This window comes from Pelecanus crispus, chromosome Z (assembly GCF_030463565.1).
Source record: "Pelecanus crispus isolate bPelCri1 chromosome Z, bPelCri1.pri, whole genome shotgun sequence".
Classification (NCBI taxonomy): Eukaryota; Metazoa; Chordata; class Aves; order Pelecaniformes; family Pelecanidae; genus Pelecanus; species Pelecanus crispus.
In genome coordinates this window covers 59,032,021-59,056,959 of record NC_134676.1, presented here as the reverse complement: position 1 = coordinate 59,056,959, position 24,939 = coordinate 59,032,021, and the positions used below count along the sequence as shown (strand labels likewise).

The 24,939-nt window shown below is 38.6% G+C and overlaps 1 protein-coding gene across 1 annotated transcript in view; it reads left to right on the top strand.

Moving 5' to 3' along the window:
- The window catches only part of ST8SIA4 (ST8 alpha-N-acetyl-neuraminide alpha-2,8-sialyltransferase 4), a 65,599-nt gene that overhangs the window by 17,181 nt on the left and 23,479 nt on the right, over positions 1-24,939 (top strand). The window contains exon 4 of the mRNA XM_075726405.1: positions 14,958-15,251. Within this exon, the coding sequence (XP_075582520.1) occupies positions 14,958-15,251 (294 nt within the window). The remainder of the gene's footprint in view (positions 1-14,957; positions 15,252-24,939) is intronic.

The following is a 24,939-nucleotide window of genomic DNA, read 5'->3' as shown; positions in this document are numbered from 1 at the left end:
ATTATTTCATATAGATATGAGATTTATGTATGTATGGATGGATGATATTTATGATATGATTATTTATGTATGGATGGGTGCATAGGTACATAACATCTGTTTAAATAGCAATGAATTCATTTGTATTTTGAGTTAAAGAAAAAAAGTTGTATGCAAAATGATATGTAATCACATGATCTAATGGTACTGGCATACGTGGTAACCACTCAGCTCTATTGCTATTAGGATTCTTGTATTAAAATGGTCTATGACACTCTGTTACTCTCTTTGCTTTCAGCTGATTTCTCAAAGTAAAATTCATTCATTCTACTTGCCACCTGATATTCTGAAAAGCAGTTACTGTATGCAGCTAGGTGTATAGGCTGGTGAACAAAATTTCTGTAGAATGTCCTGATGCTGAGTGCATTATGCTTTATGTCACGTGCTGTGACAAGTATGTCATGCTGTTTTGGTTATCTATATTATCCAGTTGATTTTGATAGTATTGTATGTTCTTTTTGAGATCCAAAACAAATTTGTGTGTTTTTGAGAGGGTTGTTTCTTAGAGCAACAGATCTAACATTAGATCTAACACCAACAATATCATTCATTTAATGATAAAACCCACAGTGAAGATCTGTGAAAGTGAAAAGGACACAACAGACATCCAGCAGTATTTGCATTACAGTACTATAAACTCAATATCCTGAATTTTGATGCTTCTATAAAGGTGGTATGAAGATGTTAGTAATAACTGATAAAGACAAAGAACATACGCTTTATTAAGGGTAAAGAAGAATGTCAGTACCTAACACTTTAATTTAAGGTTGATAGTATCTGTCTGTCTTTGAAAGTCATCCAAAGTTACTAATAACTGTCCATCTTCCTTTGAGATATTCCAGCATATTCAGTGCCTTCTATATAATGTCTTTCAAAGAACATTGATCTAACAGAGACACAGGATAATTAGAATACTTCTATTATGAAAAATGTTTAAAAATAGGCGCCTACACTACAGTCAAATAGTAAGCATGCCTGCAAGTCAACATATAATTCTGTCAACAAATTTTACAAGTAAATGATACAATTTTTCTTCTTTAGACATCTCTGAAAGTGCATAAATAAGGGTCGTTTTTGCTAGCAAGGTAATATCTTGTCAGTATAAGCAGATTTACTGTATTTACTGAACATTTTAAAGTGGCTTGGTTTTAATTACTTGACCACATAAGGCCTTATTTTGTTCTTATGGCATCAGAAATCAAAAGTCTAGGAACACATCTTCTGCTAGGATAAACTGGCTTAGTTCCACAAGTTTAGTGAAGTCATGCGTATTTTGACAGTAGAAAATGTGACCCATCCAGTTAAAATGGGAAGCAAGGAGACTCTTTGCTATTAAAAAAACACCCTGTACTGACTATAAACTATTTTCTGTTTCCCATATTCCTTTCCTTTTTATGTCTTATGTTTTTACACTAAGTGACTGTTGATCCTTGTGCCCCTACTACTTTTGTAGTTGTGAGCTAAAGCATGCTGCATTGTGATACTATACCCAGAAAGGGTCTGAAGCATTCCAAAATCTCTGATTCCGTAAAATAAATTAGAATGAAAATATGGGATAATCAACCATATTACATTTTAAATGTATAAATGGCACAGTGCTGTTGCAGGAGCTGGTTTTTGCATGGTACTGTTTTCAGCTGTTTCTCTAGCTGTTGGGTCAGATATATGGTGCTCACTCCCTGTGAGTTTTAAATACAATACATCTTATTCCCCCATTGTCTACATTTTCTCATGCTGAAATTTTCGTGCCAGGGCTGTGTTAGCTGTTACATCTTATAGAACAGATGAACTTGTTATAGTAAGTTGTACATTTTGAAACGCAGAAGTTACATAGGACTTCCTGAAAAGTACAACTGTATTTTGGGTAAATGTAAAATAACAATACTAAACATTGCCAAGTAATAATTTTCAGATTCCTGGAATTACTTCTGGCAGCCACTAAGTACCAAAAAGAATTCAGTTCAGCTTTGGGTTCAGAATTTGAACAGTGCCAAAGATCAGATGAAATCTTCCTTTTTTTTTTTTTTTTTTTTTTTTTTTAATTATTAATGGAATTCAGCATTCATGATGGAAACTTTTCAAAAGCAGAGGCCAAGTTGAGTTTTGGAGTTATTTGGTTAAAAAACAAACAAGCAAAAACCCCCAAACCTAATAAATAATCTTGTGGTTTTTCTCATGGTGACACTACTTCTGGAAAAGTCCCTTTCATTTCAACAATATGGAGAACAGGCCTGTTGCGTGAAGCTGTTTGAGTAGCTTAGGACTGCTCTGACAAGGAACAGCCATGAGAGGGTATTAATTGCCTCTTTCTTTGGATTAAAGTGCCTAGTTTATACATTATGGCTCTTCTTTCTCCCATTGGAGTGTTTTCCTGCTAACTGTCAGCATATAGGAATCAAGCTGAATATTTTTGCCATCATTGGTGATAAAATTTTGCTGAACAAATGCAGCTCTTATTTTTCCAGTGTCCTTTGACTTTCATTTTTTAACTTGTCAATTCTTGTGGTTAGTGAAGTTGGCATGGAAAAAATGTGTAGTCCTTTAATAAATTTGTGGGTTTATCCTATGCAAAGAGGAGGATAATCTGTTTCACTTCCTTCCTGATGTCTTGGTTTTGTGGGCAAGCAATTGTGATACTAGCAGAAGACAGCGTATCTGTTCAGGAAGAAGAAAAGGACAGACCTTCTAACTATACCATGGTTGTTCATTTCAGGAGAACAATTTAAATTTCTCTGCTAATCTTAATATGTAAGCAGAGGGTGGTAGTAGATTCTTTCTTCTGTGTTGTTCTTTCAGCTGACAGGAAAAAACAAGTATACATTTGTCAGAATACAAAGATTTAGCATATTAATGTACCTATATTCTGGATTTTTTATTCTGTAACTTGTATCAGCTTTTATTTCCAAATACTTATTTAATACACCTTGCTTGCAGCATAACCATTGTACTAGTAGAGCTGGATGCTCAGAGCCAGCAGATCTGCTGAAAGCAAAGTTGCCAATTTTACAGACTTCTTTTAAAGCATGATTCTTCCCTTAAAAATAACATTTGAATACATCATGACTAGCTCATTAGACCTTTTTCAGCTCTCATGTGTGGCAGCTCTGCTTTTGCCCTCTGTCTCATCCTACAAATTGTTACACTGCATTGAAATGTGAAATGAAAGAAGAAGAAAGCCAGAAAGCTATCATCTTCAGATGTTCTTGCTCAGTGATTTGGGTGTCTGAGAAAAGGGGAGTGCCAGTGTAGCTGTTTGATGTTTCCAGTCAAGTTAGACATGGGTGGCCTCCACCTCAGGAGAACCTCGAAGACAGCCTGACTTCTTGTGGCCACATTTTACCTTTTTGGCTTCACCTCACGACTTCTTCAGCTGTTGGAAGGGTCCTTGCATGACAGCTACTCCAGGCAGCCCATCATGGGGCAAGAGCTGATACAGACATGTCTTCTTGTAAAGCTGAATCTCTTGCTCAGTCAGTATGTAGCACCTGGTGCTACCAGCCCTGGTGGGCCAGAGCACTGTGTACCTTCCACAAGCAATTGTAATTCCAACTTTGGTGCAGCTTCCTATTTTTTTTTTGTAAAAAATGAAGTTAGTTCTTAAGTAGGTGCTATGGGAGGACATATAAGGATATAAGTTTAGAAGGCTAAGGAGACAGCAGTAAGACCTGGACACTCATAAGTCTGTGCGGCTGGATGGGATCCACCCGAGAGTACTGAGGGAGCTGGCAGAGGAGCTTGCCAAGCCACTTCTCCATTTGTCAGCAGTCCTGGTTAACAGGGGAGGTCTCAGACAACTGGAGGCTTGCCAATGTGATGCCCATCTACCAGAAGGGCCGGAAGGAGGATCTGGGGAACTACAGGCCTGTCAGCCTGACCTCAGTACTAGGGAAGATTATGGAGCAGTTCATCTTGAATACTCTCAACAGGCATGTGCAGGTCAGCCAGTGGATCAGGCCCAGCCAGCATGCATTCATGGAAGGCGGGTCCTGCTTGACCGACCTGATCTCCTTCTGTGACCAGGTGACCCACCTAATGGATGAAGGAAAGGCTGTGGTTGTCATCTACCTGGACTTTAGTAAAGCCTTTGACACTGTCTCCCACAGCATCCTCCTAAGGAAGCTGGTGGTTCATGGCCTAGGCAGGTGTTCTCTTTGCTGGGTAAAAAACTGGTTGGGTGGCTGAGCCCAGAGAGTTGCGGTGAACAGAGTTAAATCCATTTGGCGACCAGTCACGAGCAGTGTTCCCCAGGGCTCAGTTTTGGGGCTAGTCTTGTTTAATATCTTTATCAATGCTCTGGATGAGGGGATTGAGTGCATCCTCAGTAAGTTTGCAGATGACACTAAATTGGGCAGGAGTGTCGATATGCTCAAGGGTAGGATGGCTCTGCAGAGGGATCTGGACAGGCTGGACTGATGGGCTGAGGCCAATTGTATGAGGTTTAACAAGGCCAAGTGCCAGGTCCTGCGCTTCGGTCACAATAACCCCATGCAGCACTACAGGCTTGGGGAAGAGTGGCTGGAAAGCTGCCTGGCTGAAAAGGACCTGGGGGTACTGGTTGACAGCCAGCTGAACATGAGCCAGCAGTGTGCCCAGGTGGCCAAGAAGGCCAACAGCATCCTGGCTTATATCAGGAATAGTGTGGCATTGAGGTGCTGGAGCATGTCCAAAGAAAAGCAACTAAGCTGATGAAGGGTTTAGAGCCAAGTCTTATGAGGAGGGACTGAGGGAACTGGGATTGTTTAGTCTGGAGGAGAGGAGGCTGAGGGGAAACCTTATCACTCTCTAAAACTGCCTAAAAGGAAGTTGTAGTGAGGTGCATGTCAGTCTCTTTTCCCAAGTAACAAGTGATAGGATGAGAGGAGATGGCCTCAGGTTGCACCAGGGGAGATTTAGATTAGATATTAGGAAAAACTTCTTTACTGAAAGTGGTCAAACATTGGAACAGGCTGTCCAGAGAGGTGGTGGATTCACCATCCCTGGAGGTGTTCAAAAAATGGGTAGATGTGGCACTTCGCGACATGGTTTGGTAGGCATGGAGGTGTTGGGTTGATGGTCGGACTAGATGATCTTTTCCAACCTAAATGATTCTATTCTGTTCTATTCTATTCTAAGAAGTGACTTCTGTAAACCCATATAAAAATGATCAAAGATTCCATAGTGGTTTCTTAAATAGGTGTCCTGTAAGCATCCAAATATAGAGCACAGAGTGTTACCCTGACTCTTTCTATAATTATCCTGAGATAAAAGGATAAAATTATTTTAAACTTGCTTATGCCTATTATTGATAACCACAGTTTTCTGAACAGTTTCAAATGCAGGAGTGCTTCACTAATCCATTTGTTCATTGACCAAGTGCTTTCATTAAGAGGTGTGACAATGTTCAGAACAGTCTTAGTCTAAACGTTGCCTTTTTTGCTGTTCTCCATTTTTGAATGTTCAAACTACTGCTTTTTTCTACATTGCAAACTCATGACCCCAAAGTGCTTCTCCAAAACAATGAAAACGATCATTTTGCCTGAATTTGTTGCAAGGATAATAATTTGTTAACGCTTTCCGTCTCACAGTGTTGCAGAACTGTTCTAAAGTTTTCTGTATCAGAATAGTCACACTTCTATAGCATGTTGATAATTGCCCTATAGCATATGCCCTCTATAGACAGTAACGTGTAAAGGTATTTTCACATAAAAAGGCAAAGATACAGGTATTCAGGAAACCACTAAGTTTCATTTCTCAGGTTTTCTTAACGTTAAAATATCATTCTCAATATTTCACTGCTGGAGGGGTTTGGTTTTTTTTTTTTTTCTTTGCACCAAACATTCAGTGATTCAAATTCCTTTATTTTGGTGTCAAAGTAATGGTACTGGAAAAAACAGTAAGACTCTAATTCATGGGTAATTTTGCAGCAAGGACTCACAATAAAGAGGTAAATAGTGGGTTTTGCCACTGTTTCTAAAATACCACTTAGACCTTTTCTGTCACTTCACTGTGCTGTGTCTACTGAGGATAACTTGCATGTCAGTCGCTGTTGTTAAGTGTCCTGGTTTCGGCTGGGATAGAGTTAATTTTCTTACTAACAGCAGGCATAGTGCTGTGTTTTGGATTTAGTAGGAGAAGAATGTTGATAACAGGCTGATGTTTTTAGTTGTTGCTGAGTACTGCTTATACTAGTCAAGGACTTTTTCAGCTTCCCATGCTCTGCCAGGCGCACAAGAAACTGGGAGGGGGCACAGCCAGAATAGTTGATCCAAACTGACCAAAGGGCTATTCCATACCATATGACGTCATGCTCAGTATATAAACTGGGGGGGGTTGGCCGGGGAGCAGGGATCGCTGCTCGGGAACTGTCTGGGTATCGGTCGGCGGGTGGTGAGCAATTGCATTGTGCATCACTTGCTTCGTGTATCATTATTATTATTATCATTATTATACTGTTACTATTAGCATTACTATTTTACTTTATTTCAATTATTAAACTGTTCTTATCTCAGCCCAGGAGTGTTTCTCACTCTTACTCCTCCAATTCTCTCCCCCATCCCATCGGGGTAGGGGGAGTGAGCGAGCGGCTGCGTGGTGCTTAGTTGCTGGCTGGGGCTAAACCACGACAGTCCTTTTTGGTGCCCAACGTGGGGCTTGAGATAACAACAGATTAATCAGAGTGTATTAAGGAGTCTGTTAACAGTTGCCGGTCACGATATTAGTTCTTCTGATCTGCACCATGTTCTTTTTTTTGCAGCACGCGTTAAAGCTTGCTGTCAGTTTGTGTAGTGTGCTATGCTCTGCAGTGATTCATGATCTTTTGCTTGGGAGGCTCCTTATCAAAGCCCTGACCTTGAGCATTCTTTGGTATTTGGGTTTCATACAGAAGTCACTACTGTACTTCGGGTACTACCTCATAGAGAGAGTTAGCAATTATACTTCTTACTCTGAGAGGCTTGTTGTGGAGGAAATACAGAATGGCACCTTTGCTGCTTTCTTCTATGATGTTTCCTCCTTCATTACAACAACTTTCCTGTATCTTGAACACCCCTGGGCAGTTAAGATACTTCTATTGATAATTCTTGGGAATGTTGTTTCCATTTTGATAAAGGTCAGTAAGCAGTTTAAAAATACCATCCAGAGATCTACCCCAAGGCTGGATAGTTATGAGTGGCAGGGTGTGTGGGATCGTATGCGCAAGTACCTAGGGCAGTGGGGACCTCCAGTGTTTTGGAACTTCACCCCTGAACAAGTGCAGAATCCTGAAGAATTAGTAAAGTATTTGGAAGAAGTATGTTGTCACCCTGGTAGCTCCAGAGAGACACAAATCATTGCAACATGCTGGGGACTGGCCCATGCCTATTGAGCCGTGGTCAACGCTAATCAGTACCCTCAAAAGAAAGAGAAGGTCTCTGGATCTGATGACAAAACAACAAGCACTGTGGCTACTCAAACCCCCACTACAGGCCCTGCGGCTACTCCAACCCCCACTACAGGCCTTGCAGCTACTCAAACCCCTGCCCCAGGCACTGTGGCTACTCCAGCCACAGCCATGAGCACTGCGGCTACTCAAACCCCAGTGACAGACACTGTGGCTAAACCAGAGAACCAACCTGCGCCGGTATCAGTTGCCCCTATACAGAAGAAAAAATACACGAGGAAATCAGTTCGTTTAGTAAGGGATGAAGATGAACCAGGGCCATCACGAGAACCAGAGGAGGAAGAACCCATAAATGAGATGGTGACCACCCGATCCCTATCCCTGAGTGAGCTGCGAGATATGCGAAAAGATTTTGGTCGTCATCCAGGCGAGCACATCATCACCTGGCTGCTCCGATGCTGGGATAACGGGGCCAGTAGCCTGGATTTAGAGGGTAGGGAAGCCAAGCAGCTGGGATCCCTTTCCAGGGAAGGGGGCATTGACAAAGCAATTGGAAAAGGGGCAAAACCGCTCAGCCTCTGGAGGCGACTTCTGTCAAGCGTGAAGGAAAGGTATCCCTTCAAGGAGGATGTTTTATACCGCCCAAGCAAATGGACCACCGTAGAGAAAGGTATCCAGTACCTGAGGGAATTAGGCGTGCTGGAGGTGATTTACAGTGACCTGAATGATGAGCGGTTAACCAAAGACCCAGATGAAGTCAGGTGCACACAATCCATGTGGCGGAAGGTGGTACGGAGCGCACCAGCATCGTATTCCAACTCGTTGGCAATACTAGCCTGGAAAGACGACGAGGCACCAACGGTGGATGAAGTGGCTAGACAACTCCGGGACTACGAAGAAAAGCTCTCTTCCTCCCTACGGGCCTGTGTCTCGGCTGTGGAAAAACTGTCTGAAAAAATATGCCAAGAGTTCCAACAACTCAGAGAGGATCTGTCCTACTCCCCACCTGCACGGACCAGTGTCTCAGCCATTAGGAGTCAACGTCCCTATGCTCAAGAGAGAGGATATAGAGGATACACACCACGGGGCACCCTGTGGTTTTACCTGCGTGATTATGGAGAGGACATGAGAAAGTGGGATGGAAAACCCACCTCAACCTTAGAGGCACGGGTGCGTGAATTGCAAGGAAAAACTATTAGAAAAGGCGGTTCTCCCAGGAAAATTGCAGCTCCAGTTTCCAGTGAGCAGTTCCCGAGACATTAAGGAAGATGCTAGGAAGAAAGAATTTAATAATTATCAGTATAGGTTCTAGTCTGGGCAACAAGAAGTAAAGTTTATTAGCAGGTGATGTTACAAAAATGCATCTTCTAACTAAGTGAAATCAGTCATAAATGCAGGATTCTTGCAGACGTGCTATAAAAGGGGATATCAGATCAATAATGGTATATTTTACATGGCACATTTTAAAAGACAGCTGTGATTCCTATGTGTGAATAGAATCGGTAATTATGCTGTACCTGAGCCTCTACACAGCTTGCAGCTCTCATGAGACATTCTCTGTTGTGTCGTGCAGAGGATAAGGACTGGGATGTAGTGGGATATGTTAGGGGCTTCCCTGCTAATCCAGATCTCTGTAGTTAATTTGAAGCAATTTTAGTTCTATCAGGAGCCAAACAAGTATACAGAACATGTGAGAATCCATACATTTTACTAATCATTAGATTAGGCAGGGGGAGATAGGAGGTTTGTGCATTTTTTTTTTTGGTAAATCTCCCTTTTTTGGGTGTATGTGTATGTGAAAGTTATCACAGTGCTGCTGCACACCTTTATTTGAAGAACCAGGTGAAATGTGCTACATGTACATAGGTATTAGGGTAATGTGCTTCCTGCAAGTAGACTGGGTAGAGAGTATTCCAACTATTACATTGTCTGCTGCCTTGGACTTAACATTTTTATTTTTTTCCTCCTGTGTGCTTGAGCCTTGAATTTTACTTGCACATCCAAGTGTTTCTTAAAATGTCAAGAATCTTTGAATTCAAGACTGCAATTTTGATTCTTACAGGAATCTGGTTGTGAACCTGAATATAAAAGCTTGCAGGCTATTCAGGAAAGAGTATATGTTATTGATACTAGTTTAGGTAATGCCTTATGTTTCAGAGGTTTAATGTTATGTCTTCCAGCAACAATCTGATTTTTATTTTTTGGCTTCTCAGAGTGTATGTGGTTAATATTGTGATGCATATTTTTTGCTTTGCTCTACAAGGAGAAGGTACTAATGAAACAAAGCATGTTTTTACAGCACTTTTGTGCAGCTTGGGCTTTAGAGTAGTTTCTATTTGTTTATTTCAACCTGTAAACCTCAAGTGCACAGATTGTTAAAGGATTAACAAGTGTACAGATTCATGGCCAATTCTTGCATTATTACTGTGTGAAGAATATTCTTCTAGTTCTCAATGTCAAATAAAATGGAAATAGTAATCACTTTTACTCAAGCAAATTTTTATGGCTTTTAATTAAAATTACCCTGAAAAAGAATACTGATATATGGGCTGTGAATATTACGTATTGGAGATTTGCATGCATATATATGAGCTGTGTGTTTATTAGTGACCAAGGAAGCTCAGCTGAATCACTGTGGAAGAACTAACTTCTCATTTGAGTGTATTTTTTTTAATATGATTTAATTATTTTCTTTGCTAAGCTCTGCTCTCCAAAAGGCTAAGTATGTTATGGATGTGTTTGGGCCATAAAGGCATCACAGCAAACCCAGGGTTGATTACTTCGATGTATGTGTGGATAGCAGCAGGTACTCCATTCTTCACACCTTTTTCATGGCATGCAACTCCAGCCATTGACAGTTTGGTTCTTTCTTCCCCACACTTTTTCTTAATATATCCCACTGTAACTAATATATGCAACAGACAGTTGTGGAAGAAGCAGGTTTTCCATCACTGAGACTTTGTGTATCTGAGGATCTCAGTTATTCTACAGACACCCAAATACCATGTGATATTTCAGACATGAACTAATTTTTCCTTTTACCCTAGATCTCTTTTTAGTGATAGCATTGCAGTGCATGTTGCTGTTGAAAATCTTCTGCTCTCACACTGAAAAGTTGTGTGTGGGAACCTCTGCATTTTTACTATGAATATTTTTTTATATATACATTTACCTTTCAGTATCATGATTATATATGAATACTATGTAAATTAGGTGGCCCTGTAAACTTACTGATTACCTAAATCATGTAACTGATGCCAGATAGTAAGTTCAGACTAACTACTCTGTTGAAATGGCTGTGCTGAGGTCTTGGATATGATCTGGGCTGACATCATGGGAAGAACAGGAACTGCAGCATTAATTTGAGGTACCTTGCATATTACTGCCTATGATACTACCAGTCACACACATTATGAACGTTTCCCACTTGCTTAAGTTTTTTCCTAACCTGGTCTCCCAAATGTACCAGTCTTTGTCTCATTAGACCAGTTTCTGAACACTTCTACTGTAGAGAGTGCTTAAAAGAAGTAAGAGAGCAAATAACGACTCTAATTATTTGCCAGTTTAGTACAAGGGAAAAAAGAAGGAGCTAGAGCTTCTGAATGAACAAAATTATATAGAAAAAAAATCCATAAGCTTGTTAGTTTTAAAGAATACATTTGCAGTGAATTCTCTGGGGGAAAAAAGAGCAACCAAAGGAACTCATTAAAACAAATTATTTTTGCTTGGGCAAGCCATATTTCATCATTTTCTCTAGAAACTGTCTATAGCTTGGGCTTGGGAGAAGGAGGTTTACAAACCTTTATACAATGTGATGTATATTCTCAATGCTCGTATTTACAGCTGTTTGCTTAATTGGTCACGTCAATCTTCAGTGCGATGTGAATGTTAATTCCAACCTGTTTTCACATTCTGAGTGTTAGTAACCTCGTAGCAAGTTTGTCCTGCTCAGCTTTGACCTGCAGCCCACTTACTTTCAGGCTGACTAACGTGAAGGCAATATTGAAATTTTTTTAGAATGAATAGAAGATGATGGTATGTTGCAGAAAATTGTGTTTTGGAGTGAAATTTTAAGCAATCATATGGTTGCAAAGTGTCAATAATGTGGCATGTGAGAAAGAGGAAACTCAGTAAATTACAGTCTTCTATTTATTCTTCCTGCTGGATATAGCAATGACAACTTAAAAAAAAAGTAAGGTTTTGTTTGTTCTGTACAAATTCCTAGGCACATAATGGTAAAGTTTGTGGTGCAGAGTCCCCCTCACCTCCTCATCACTCCTGTGGTTATATTCATCATTCTGTGCCTTATGACAAAGAGCTAGAATTAAAGAATATAACAAGGGAAGGGTATTGCATTGCCTGTTTCAAAGTTGTTCGGTTAATAGGCTTCTTAATTTGACTTCAAGTAAGTATATGTTTATGTGTGTCTCTGGATATGAAGTTTTCTTGAAAGAGTTCTGAGAATTGATGGGAGATCATTGATGTCTGCTAACAAAATAAACTTAAAAATTCCAAAAACTGTGTGAAACTGTGGCATACCATAAAGATGTGTTAGAGGTTAAGATAAAAGCCTGAAGCAGGTAACAGAAGCTATTTACATATACTCAGGTCTATATTCAAATACACAATAGCTAGTTTTATTAGCCCTGAAACACACCGTTCTATAAAATTTTCTTGAACTCATGTGGAAATTATCTGGTACTAGCAGTTTGGGGTAAGTGCTACAGTTCATCACTAGCACATACACTCTTGAACTTGTATGGAAATACTTTTGACATAACTGCTCCATTTACTCCCTACTGAAGAATGTGCTGATTTTAATTGGTAGGTTTTAGAAGGTGTTTTATGTTTTTCAAATACAGAATAATTATTCAATATTGACACTTCTAACGAGCACTAAAATCATTCTTTGAAGGAAGTAACCTCTAAGAAAATGAGAAGTGGCTTAATGAAGGTAATATTCTTATCACTTGGTCAACTACAACTAATTTAGTAATGTTTATTTCCTTAACAGAGCTAGAAATCTGTGTAGAGTTTTTCTTACATTCATATTCTACTAAAATAACAGTCTTAGCTGTGTACTGCTAACAGCATCTAGTTACTTCTTTGAGAACAGAGCCTTTCAAAGTGCAGATGTACTCATCACATTATTTCAAACTTCAGCACCGCTACTAATCCATATTTATATAACTGAATTTTTAAAAGATCAAAAGTTAAGAGGTGCTCAGCATTTGGGAAGCAAAATGCCTTACCTGCCTCTAATATTATAATCAGGTGTCTAATCTGAGACACTAAAGCTTGAAAAATATGACTAATTCTAAACAACCTTTCACAGACAACCCCATTGATACTGAGTGTATTTGGATTGCTCTTTGCTTTCTGAAGTTATACTTCAAAAATCTGAATATGCAATATGGTAAGAATTTATACTGCTTACACTGTATATATACCCTTCTAAAATACAATATTTCATATTAAGTGTACTACTGATGAAGCAGTAATGACATGCAAGGTAGGTAGACCTTGTATTTGGTATACCTATGATGATTTTTTTCATGATCTAGGTGAAATTACATTTATATACTTGTTTCAAACTGCATACACTTTCAAGATTTAGGCACTGATGCCGTTGCAGATCAGAAAGGAGCTGTCAAAAGACACAGAATACTAGAACCATACTATGTTATATGTGCATACTGCAGATAGTGTACAGCTTTTTACAAGGTAGTGTTGGTACACAGGTGCTTCTCAAAGTTGGACAGAGAGCGAGCAGGATTTGCAATGTCAGGCTCTGTCATGTTTGTAAGTAATAGATGTCATCATGTGCATATATGTGTGACTACTGAAGAAAATCCTGCTGTGTAAGAATCCTTCATTATGTTGTGCAGTCTGCCCTTAAAAGAGGGCAAAAAATTTTCAAAAGCAGTACTAATTCAGTGAATTTGATTGATTGATTTTAAGTCTTTGGTTTGATTTTTTAAAAATCTAAATCTAAAAAGATTTTATGTAACACCAAACTTTTGACAATCCCAGGTTATAGGTTCATGCATTACAGTTTTTAGAAACAATTTTCAATAATAAGTGGGAGTTTTTCTTGTGCCCTAACTACCATTTTCTAAAATCTATTACTCTTAGCAGCCTGTAATACATGCAAATGGTTTGTGGAATAGATGTATGAAGATACTGAAGAATGTAAATCTGTTTCCTAAGAAAGCTTACATCTGCCTACATACCATCAGAAACGTGGACAGCTTTATCTCCTAAGAATATATAGGCTTTATGGTCTTCAGAACATGTCTTTCTGAAGAAGATAGGACCACTTATTTAGTTGCTAATTACAGAATGAAAATTATGTTGTGAGGAAGTTATGTTGTCAGGACTAGGTCATCAGTCCGTGTTAATCAATATTGCCCTGCTGACTTCAGTTATTTTTATATGACATTGGCCATTAGAAAATGCAAGGGGATAAGCTTAAGTAAAAAGTTTACTGTACCAGAAAAGAATTGCAGAACTAATAGAATACTATTTATATTAGGAATATAATAACGTGCAAATGTTTTGAAGAACCTAGCTCCAACATTGCTTCTTAGGTTCCTTCAACTCAACAGAGCAGTTTGTTAAATTGTGAAAATATTGTTGTGTCAAGAAACTTACTTAGGGCATACCAGCAACAGGCTAATTCACTGAGGATGTTGTGGAGGTGGTTTGTTTCAGTCAGATCATACTGGCCACTGAAATCACAATTACTTTCGGAATTGCATTTTGTCACCTGCATCCAGTTGCTGCCCATAGAGAATGCTGCCTCTGTGTGACTACATATATATGTATTTTTATAACTGAGATGAAAAACTGCTGAATAAAGGCCTGATGAGACCTTTGTTTCAAGCCTAGAAAAAAAGCACAAAACTACTGCAAAATTAAAAAAGGTTTGAAAGTGAGACATCAAGGAAAAATGGAAAGATTAAAACTTTTTTCCAAAAATTTCATTTCTAAATGAAATGAAAATACTAAATTTCAAAACAGCCAATCAGCTGCAGTGATAATATCAAAACCCAAAATACCAAAAACTCATTTAACATGGGGTGAAGTTCATTTGTAAATCATACTTAAATACTGTATTGTAAAAAAAATGCAATGACTAACCTGTATAAATTATACCCTAATTGGCTGCATGGATTCCTTTAAGAGTGTGAGCTGTTGGTAACATGATGACAAATGAACGCTAATGAAAGGTAATAGGTGTTAGAAAGCATTCTCTTATGAATAAGTGCTACTCTAGCTGTCAGTGCATTCTAAAGCATGATCACATGGTTTTCAAAAGTACAAATTTTTTTTTCTCGCAACATTATGTACATTTAATGATTTTAAGAAATTTGCCTAATGAGTGTCCAAGCTGGGTAAAATGCTACGTGTTATCACACCTGTTATCACTGGTATTTTTTTTCATGTTAAATTGAAATGGGCTTGCATGTTCATTTTCAGCTTTCCATTCATGCACACATTTGTCTGAGTTAATGTTCCATATTTATTTTCATTTTTCCACTAATTTCTTCCTCTTCAGGTGCAATCTAGCTCCTGTGGTGGAGTTTGCTGCCGATGTGGGAACTAAATCTGATTTTATTACCATGAACCCATCAGTTGTACAAAGAGCATTTGGAGGCTTTCGGAATGAGAGTGACAGAGAAAAATTTGTGCATAGACTATCCATGCTGAATGACAGTGTCCTTTGGATCCCTGCTTTCATGGTCAAAGGCGGAGAGAAGCATGTGGAGTGGGTTAATGCATTAATCCTTAAGAATAAATTGAAAGTGCGAACAGCCTATCCATCACTGAGACTTATTCATGCTGTCAGAGGGTAAGTGTCTGGAAAAGACTGGTCTGTCCTTGGCACAATGAAACTCATAACTAGAATTCCTAGCAGGCAGAAGAAAGCTTAAGTAAAAGGAGTGTGATATTTCCATTATTTTTGTAATGGATTGCATTTATGATAAAATAAGGTTTTTTGGTAATAAATGTCATCCACGCATGTAGCCTGGAAACAACTGAAATGCATTAGCACAATAACTTTTCACTTGCACTTTTATGTACAATTTTTTTTTTATGATTATAGTGATAAATTATTGAAAAAAATAGTCTGAATTCAAAAGATATCTGCAAGTCATCAAATCAGAGGACAATGAAAGTGCTACATGTCTTCTTTTGGGCAAGACTATGGAGATAAAAAATATAATTTAAATAGCATAGAGGGTAGGGTAACAACCATGTAAATAATGGAGTCTGGCAGATCTGAAAATAATGAGCTCCTTCCTAAAATATCTAGGATTTTATAGCAATCTTTCTTCTTTTGAATTTGGACATATGGTTGGGCAATTCAAAAACATTGATCAGAATCACTGAAAACAATACTTTCTTTTCAACCCCATAATTAAACAAGACTGTCAGATGAAGGCTCCAATGTCTTTGTCACTACAAGTAAGAGTATATAGGGCTATGCATGAAAAACATTCAGAACATGACGGTAGTGTCATATCTGGTTTTGCAGTGAATTATGACAGTATGATAATACTGAGCCTGAGTTCCTTGAACTGTGCTGTCTGGGGGGGTTTGGGAAATGCCTTAGAGTATTAGTATGGGCTTGTACACCAGTTACTGATTACGTATCTGCCTAATAAGTTGTTTCTGTTATAGCAGCAGACATAAGATCACAGGGGATGTTTGGCCTGTTACCCCAATCTAGTATGAGAGTATGAGAATAAAGCTGAGAAATATGTTGCTTTTCAGTATATTAGGACTTTTGAATATGCTTTTCTCCTTCTGCCTTGTCTCAAATAGAGTAACTTCTGTGCTCTTCATGTGGTACACGTCTGGCACTGGAAAAAAATAATCTGTTCCCTTTGGAATTTGGAAATCCTTTGGAAATCCTTTAATTTTTTACTGATTTGCTCAGTTTCCTAGTTGTTTGGATAGTTGTTTTATTATACAGTTACACTTTAGCTATTTATGGTCCTTGATGTGTTGAATTTTCAAGTATTCAAAATGCCTATAACACATGGATAGGTGTAGTGGTTTTTGCATGTGTGTGTAAATCTGAATAAATAAGATTACTTCCAGTTTACAAACAGCTGTTCTCATTTCCATCTGCTAAATCTGAGCAAAATGATCAAATGGGAATGGTAATTCAGAATGTGCAGTCTTTCAGTTGGCCAACTTGAGGGGTCTTTAGGGGGCTTTGTCTTAAAAAGAATTAGCCACCTGCATTGTCTCGCTGAAAGAAAGGCAACAAAAGCTTTGCCATCAGAATTGGTCTTTGGTCTAATTCTTGACTTTACGAAGTGAGGTGCATGAGGTGAATTATCATAGAATCGTGGAATCATTTAGGTTGGAAAAGACCTTTAAGGTCGTCAAGTCCAACCATTAACCTAGCACTATGTCTTTGTGAGTCAAGTTCGGAAGTGATAGAGTTATCAATAATACATTCGGAACAAATATTCTTTAAACTTCTTAGAAGGCAGTGTTAAAACACCAGGCCATAATAACAAGGTTTGTATTACTGCAGAGTTAAATCTAGGGAAAGAGTATAGTCTCTTTACAGGCTGAATTACTTCTCTTTAAGACCTGTTAGGTTTATATGTCAAATGGAATACCATGGTAGTACGATAAATTAATAAGCAAAAACTGTTCTTAAATTCAAATGTGCCTGAGCTAAAAAATAATATTTTCTACAAATAAGTAAAGTAACTTGAAAAATAAAGTAAAAAAGCTGCATAACTTGATTATCAAATGAGTCCATTTTGAGCAGCAAGACTTGGGAAAGTTTAAGCAAGTTATAACTGCTAGCTTCAGTTTAAAACTAACAGACAGCTAAGTCTGATGCCATTTAAAACAATGTGTGTGACAAATACTTAGTTTTAAGGAAAATACTGTATTCTACCTGTTGTGCTCATGTTTATTTCAAATTCAGTGTAAACTGATGATTTATAAGCCTCTGAAGAGATACTAGCTAAAAGGAGCTCCTATAAATTGCTTATTGTTTTATGAATCTGTACTATTTTTGTGTAAGTGTTTTCACATGTTTGATGTATTTGCTTGTATATTTGATGCTTTTGCAAGCTCTCTGCTTGCAAGTTTAGGTCTTTGTGACCATGTTAACAGTGATGACCTAGTGGAGGCCTGTGCTGCTGCAAAACAGAAAGGGTAAAGTAAGCATAATATGCAGATTGCTGTTAGTTGAATGAGAAATGAAAACAGTATATCTACCCACAAAACTTGCATGTTAAAACACACAGTAAGACCCGTGCAGAGCATCCTTGATAGGGTGCCTGAGCATATGTACAGGACTGTGAGAATGCAAGGCTTGTGCACATGACTCTTAAGCAGTAAGAGGGAGATGGAGTTTGATTTATTGATGAAAGCATGATAAGGAAAGCTGAACTGCAAGAAGTGGTTTCTGTAGACTGTCTCACTTTATAAAAGGAAACTACTTGCATCTGCAGCCTTTGTTCTGTAGACTTTGAGCATTCTCAAATAGTTGTATCTTTGTGTTCAAATGTAGCTCAATGATTTTCATTGAAGGCTACGAAAGTGTAGAGCAGACACATGGGAATGTAGCATTTACAATCGTTGTCCTGTATTAATATTTGTAACAACCCCAAACTCCTCTTAACTTCCACACAAGTATTCACTTCTTTTGTTTCTGGTTTCTTGCTTTGATAATTCCAAAGCATTCTGGCTTTACTCTTCGTTTGAGTATGCATATATTGCATTAAATAATAATTTATATGAAGATAGGTAGAGCTGTTTTAAATTAGACTTTAATGGTAAGAGAATCATCAAAGAGTTAGCGTGGGTCTTATGTTGCTTTTTATGTCTTGAAACCCTCCCAAATTCATAACGACTTAAACACTGAGATTTTTGTTAGACTGTGCCAAAGACATAATACCAGGAGGATCTACTCAAGAACTGTTCCTCAGCTTGAAAGTATATTCTTATGGAGACAAATAAAAGGTGCAATTTTATGTTTAATAAGCTAAAAGATTCCATTAAGCTGGTTCAGAAGACTTATGCATGCCTGCTGTTTTTCCTGTACCACAGGGCTATACCATATCCATATCATATGGCTCGTTGAAATGAGGCTTTTATTTGAAACTTTAATCTATTTATATTGCAACTACAGGTCTTCATAATCTAAAAATATAAACCATTCTGATACAGGCCTGAAAACTGCCTAAAAAGAGATGTCCATCCTAAAAAGTTACAATTATAAAGTCTTCCCTCTTTTGGAATAACAAATAAATTGCCAGTGTAAATTTAAACTGATATCAAGAGTTCTTTGATTTAATGCATGTAAAATTTTATTAAAAATACAGAAATGCACTGTATTGTGGGCTAAATAATTTAGTAACTAATCATCAATAAAGTGAAGTTCATAATTCCAACATGACAAATTAATTACTAATAGAGACATTTAATGCTGAAGGGTACAGGCAGCTGGCCACAACGTTTGGAATGTATTGTCTGTATTGCTTTTTGTGTGTATCACACTACCAAATTGTTCAGGGAAATCAGGTTTTTCCTTCATCAGTCTTTAAAGCATAAGGCACAGTCAGTATTTAAGAACATAAACTTTCTTAGACTTCTGTTCTGATCTAGTGAGGCCAAATTATGTAGTGCTATGTACTGTTTTACATAGTAACAGGGCAGTTTTGCTGCAATTACATCAGGCACTGAAATTCTCTTTCCTATTTTTCCTTCTCTTTTAATGAAATAAACTTTCTGAAGCAACATATAGCATTTGGGAGTTGGTCTTCATCAGATAGTAGAATAATGACTGCATTCTGAGATAATTTTGAAAAACTTTATTTTTTCCTGTCCGTTTGTGCACTTTTTGGGTCATAAAAAAGGTAATGTGGTGTTTGAAAAAGAAATTGCTTTTTTGCAGATTTCATGCCTTATTAAACTTCTGTGAGTGATGGCCACTCCTCTAAAATCTCAGAGGGATTCGAAGTTTTGAGAACAGATTATGTAAATACTAAGTCCAACATGATAACTATTTTTTTAATCAGTAGCATATCTTAAATGGACGTTGGATTCTGATTTTTTAGTTCACTAGATTTAGATCAAGTAATAAGTTATTTTGTGTATTTTGCTTTTGTACTTCTTGATCAACAAGTTTGTATTTCAAGTTAGAATATTGGATTTGGAAAGTGATTTGGGGGCAGTTGCATGATTCTTTCATGAAGCATTTCTAAAAGCTGTTTTATGGAACTTCTGATGTAATTGTGCACAATTACATTGACAAACTAATTGAGGTAATCAATACGTAACAGAGTTCAAGACGGAACTAGAACCTATAAATGAAGAGCTTAACTGATTAAAAGGATTTATTTGCTCTCCAATGCCACTGCCGAGAAGGTTAATTATAAAGTAATTATAATGAGCAAACCGCACAACTTTTTTATTTTTTACATTGAATTTAACAACAAATTTCAGAAACTTTGATTTATTAATATGCCCAGGATTTAATGCTGAACTCTTTCATTAGGATTATTTTTAATAATATTTTCCAAGTGAGATGAAACTCTTGAGGTGTGGACAGTGTCCGTATAGAGTCTGCTCGCAGTAGCAGAGCTCTAATGGAATATGCATTAAACAGTAGGCAAACAGGAACTGAGCCTGCTGAGATTAGAGTCCAGATCTTGTTGTTTACTTCCAAAGGTGGCAGACAACCAAACCTGAAAGTAGGATCAGCAGATGCTTTCTGCTATGGATCCTGTATTGCAATTCCCTGGAGGGAGTAGAGAGGGCTCCCGAGACTAAGCATGTTGTTGGTACGTTAGGTGGAGGCCAGAGTTAACTACCAGAGCCTTGCGCAGCTTTTCTTCTCCTGCTTCTGCTGCCGAATATCTGAAGACATCTGCTGAAAAGGCAGAACACCACCACCCTGCCAAGCAATGCAGTCTTTTACAATACGGTAGCTTTCTGAGACATTTTTTCTCGTGTTTCCTCTCCCAGCTCCACAAAACAAAGTTCTCACACTCATCTTCATGTGTAAGAATGTTTTCTTGGCTTTTTTTCCTGTTGGAGCCATCCCATGAACTATTAGTCACTCAGCAGCAATATTGCTGAAATTGCTTCACATAAGATTCCTTCCCGTCTTTTGGGTACAGAACAATCACGTGGACATCCTGTGGGATTTGCCTGTGTTCAACTTATTTCCTTCTTGCTACTGCCTGGAAAAGAGCAGTATTAAAGTTGATCCTGCATTAAACGTGGCAGAATTGCCACTGAAATCTCTTGTGTTTTGCCTGTGTAAAGTGTATGTTGTGCCTATTCATGGTCACTTTTCAGTGCAGAGTCTTTTTTCTTTATTAGTGAAAGCAAACAGCCGTTTGAATGTAGTGACCTTTTACACAGCTTCACCATGGCTCCAGAGCCCTTTGCTGTGGGAATTACAGAAAAAATACTCTGAGAAACTCAAACATGCAGAAATCAAATAGTTCTCCATCATCTCAGTGCTAATAAAGAAACAATTGCTGGAAGCAATCTATATTATGAACACTTCTGTTTCTTTTCTTACTGCTAACAGACTTTATTTTTTTTCTTTACTGCTAAAATATATTTCTTAAGAAAAGACATTCTGGAGTACGTGGATGAATAAATCACCGCAGAAAATAAAAGATTTAAAAAAATGGCCATTAAGCTAAAAATGCAATACTATACGTAATATAAAATGACCATGTCTTTTGCATCATGTCATACAAATATTCAAAATATTAGGAAAAAATTTCACACATTTCCCTACTTGGAGTACCATCCTCTTTTTTGTATATGTGGATGTTAAAATAGGAGTTCTATATTACGGTACCCTTGTGCACTTGAGTAACTTATCAGTAGAGCTGGCTTTGTTTGGTAAGTTATATGGACAAATGGGACGCCAGTTTGTTTGGATTTTCTCAACTTAATCTATTGCATGAAGTCATTCTTCAGATCCCGGGATCCTGTCCTAATAGGAGAGCAGGAGGTGATGTTCCCATTCCTGAAGCGGAGACACTCCAGGGTTGATCTTTCAGCCCAGCAGCTAATTACCAGGGCTGCAGGGCCCGTGCACCCCATGAGCCTGCCTCCTCATCTGGTTTTAAAGTTTCTCAAGTGAGCTTTTATTTCCTTTGCACAAGGTGTCCTATTTTATTGTGTTCTATGAAGATTTAGCAAGGTCTGTCAAGAGATACATCACTTTTTGAGAGAAAGGAGAGCTTTTTCAATGGGAGCAAACACAGTTAAAGTAGAGGACACAAGGGCAAAACTGAATGTGCACTAAACTGTCTACTTTTCATATTTTTTATTGCCTGTTCCATTCCACAAAGTAGGCCATCAAAAGCCTGGTCATGATTGTAGGGAAAGAACCATTATTCTTATTTTTATTTACTTTTTGATAATAAAATTCTGTGAGTTTTTGATTTGGGTTTTTTTCCCCATCCCTTTTGCTGTGGCAGCTGCTTTGTTCCTGATTATCAGCAGCATATGTACTTAACACTTGTAAAACTTACTCTCCTAAGATTCAATTTCAGGTTTCAACTAGAATTGGTCATAAGAAAAGTAGGAATGAAATTGCCCGTTTTCAAGTTTTGCTGCTTAGTTTATCTACCATGAACAACAGCACTATACCTAATGCTAATGACTGTTAGCAGCTAAGCAGTGAATAAATAACACAGTTTATTCATATAGTGTATTTGCAGATTTATATTTACTTTGAAAATTATTTGGCTACTGTATTATTACTATTTTTCAATTTTATGTGTTTATTTTGTCTTCACTTGCATAAAACCTGTTAATTTCTGTGTTTCTGAAAACTATAAAATTGTGCAAAATTAATTAACTCTCATTTGGCCATATTGTACTCCTGTAACAAAAATTGTAGCTGTGCAGCCAGAAACAGCTTTTATGGTCTGTCTTTGAGGAGCAAAGTACAGAGAGGACTGGAGTCCATAGAAAGTCATGTTGAGCAGATATTAATAGGCTGGGGAGTAGTTTCCCTCTTTTTTTGACGTGAGGTGAGCTATCTGTTGATTCTGTATGATACATGTGTGCATGAGGAAGTTCTGTCAGGTTTCCTTCCTTTTTTAAAGTGATGTTTCTGAGGTAAAAGTTCTAATAATAATAATTCTGTTATTTTTTGTTTTGATTGTAACGCCTACCAAGAGTTTTCAAAGATGTGTGCGTTTAGCTTTGATCTTACTGAACTTTTGTGAAGAGGAGCAGTTGTATTGAGCATCCAGCCAGTAACAAATTTCTTCAAATGCTTAGCTAATTACTAAGGTAATGTGGAAATAAGCAAAGAAAGCTATAGCTTTGTACGCTATAGGGTATGGTATTTCCCTTTGGTCAGCTGTCCTGTCAGTGTCCCTTCCCAGTTTTTTTCTCTCTTTTGATCTTTATTACATGTTTTTGAGGCAGAGGGGTCAGGGTAGGGGCCCAAACCAAACCAAACCAAAAGAGAGAAGACAGAAATGGATACACGTGCCTGTGATTGTTCCTTTTGTAATTCTTCTGTATTACACTTTCAGCTGCCACATTGGCATTAGCAGAGCTAGATCAAGAACAGAGTATGGCATTTCTTTCTTCACGGATAAACATGACAGATGAAAGAGGATTCCACCAGGTGCTGTCAGTTACCTTTTACTCCAATTCAAGTCATTGGGTTGTTTGTGAAAATGAATAAACAGTCCAGTCCTTCAGTGAAATAATACACTGGGACAGTCCACCTTCAGTGGTGTCAGTATAGGAAGGAACAGTTTGACTTAGTATCTTCTGTAGCATCCCTTTTTAGTGCACATGTATGGAGAAAGACTTAAGTGCTTCAAGTCAGAAGCACTGAGTAGCATTTAGGCATTTTGTGTCTGAAGTTACCAAACGCCAAGGCTAATGACTTCCTTCCTCCCAAACACAGCTTGTTGGGAAGCAGTCCGTCTGTTCGTTTTACACAAGGAGTCCAGGGTTTAGAATATTTCTCCATTGCACAGGAGAAATGCTCCAGTTCATCCCTCTTTCTGAGGTGTACTGGGTCTGGCTGGGATGGAGTTAACTTTTGTGATGGGAGCCCTGTGCCAAAATACAGTTTTGGATTGTGTTTTGGATTTGTGGGCAAAACAGTGTTGGCAACACACTAATGTTTTGGCTCTTGCTGAACAGTGCTTGCGCAGCCTAAAAGCCTTCTCCATGTCTCATTCTCCCCCCACCAGTGAGTAAGCTGGGAGCGGGACAAAAGCTGGGAAGGAACACAGCCAGGACAGCTGACCTGAACTGATCAAAGGGAAATGCCATACCGTACAGCATCATGCTCGGCGAGCAATAGCACTGTGGTAGCAGAAAAAGAAGTGGGGGGTTGTCTTCCCAGGTTGCTGTTGCAGAAAGATGAGGTGGCCCTTGGTCTGCTTGTGGGTGGTGGTAAGCAATTGCCTTTTTTCTCCCTCTTTCATTCACCTAGTAAGCTGTCTTTATCTTGATCTATGAGTTTTCTTGCTTTTGCTCTTCCTGTTCTCTCTGCTGTCCCACCAAGGAGGGAGCAGGGAGCAAGAGAGCAGCTGTGTGGGTGCTTGGCTGCTGACCAGGGTCAACCCACCATGTGAGGGAAGGAATTTGTGTATTTGCTACATCAGCCAAGCATAGCCTTTTCAGAGACTAAGGGAAGCCTACTAGCCTTTTCCAGTTTGCATCAAAGAGTTAAGAGACTGCATTAGTGAGAAAAAGGGTGAGCATTGCTGTATTTCAGACACGTAGAAGATGAAGAGGCCAAGTGATTAGGTCAGCACTGTCATGCATGGTGACATTTTAAGCACAGAACATCTTTGAAAGAAAGTAACTGATCCTTGAGGTGATGGGTCTGAGTTCTGCTTCTTTGGTGTTAGAAGGTCCACCATAGTTGAGTTAGATGCTAGGTGCCTGCATTTCAGATGGAATGAGGTTTAAATCTCCCACCTGTCCTCATTTCCTTCCCAGTCTCTGCCCTGCTTTCATGCCAGAAGTCTCTGCCCTGCTGTGCATGCTGTCTTATACATCTCTTTCAGCAGAGATTATTCCTATGAATCATCTTCTTAGGTGTCCTACTGTCCTTATGCTCATGTGTAGACATAAGGACATGCCTATACATGCATGGGAGATTAATGTTGTGTGTGGATTCACATTATGAGTGTTGTGGTTTAACGCCAGTCAGCAGCTAAGCATCACGCAGCTGCTCACTCATCCTCTCCCCTCCCCCGGTGGGATGGGGGAGAGAATTGGGAAAAAAAAAAAAGAGGAAAAACCCGGGGGTTGAGATAAAGGCAGTTTAATAGGACAGCAGAGGAAGGGAAAGTAATAATAATGATAAAAGAATATACAAAACAAGTGACACGCAATGCACCACTCACCACCTGCTGACTGATGCCCAGCCAGTCCCTGAGCGGTGATCACTGCCCCCCGGCCACCTCTCCCCAGTTTATATACTGAGCATGATGTCATATGGTATGGAATAGCCCTTTGGGCAGTTTGGATCAACTGTTCTGGCT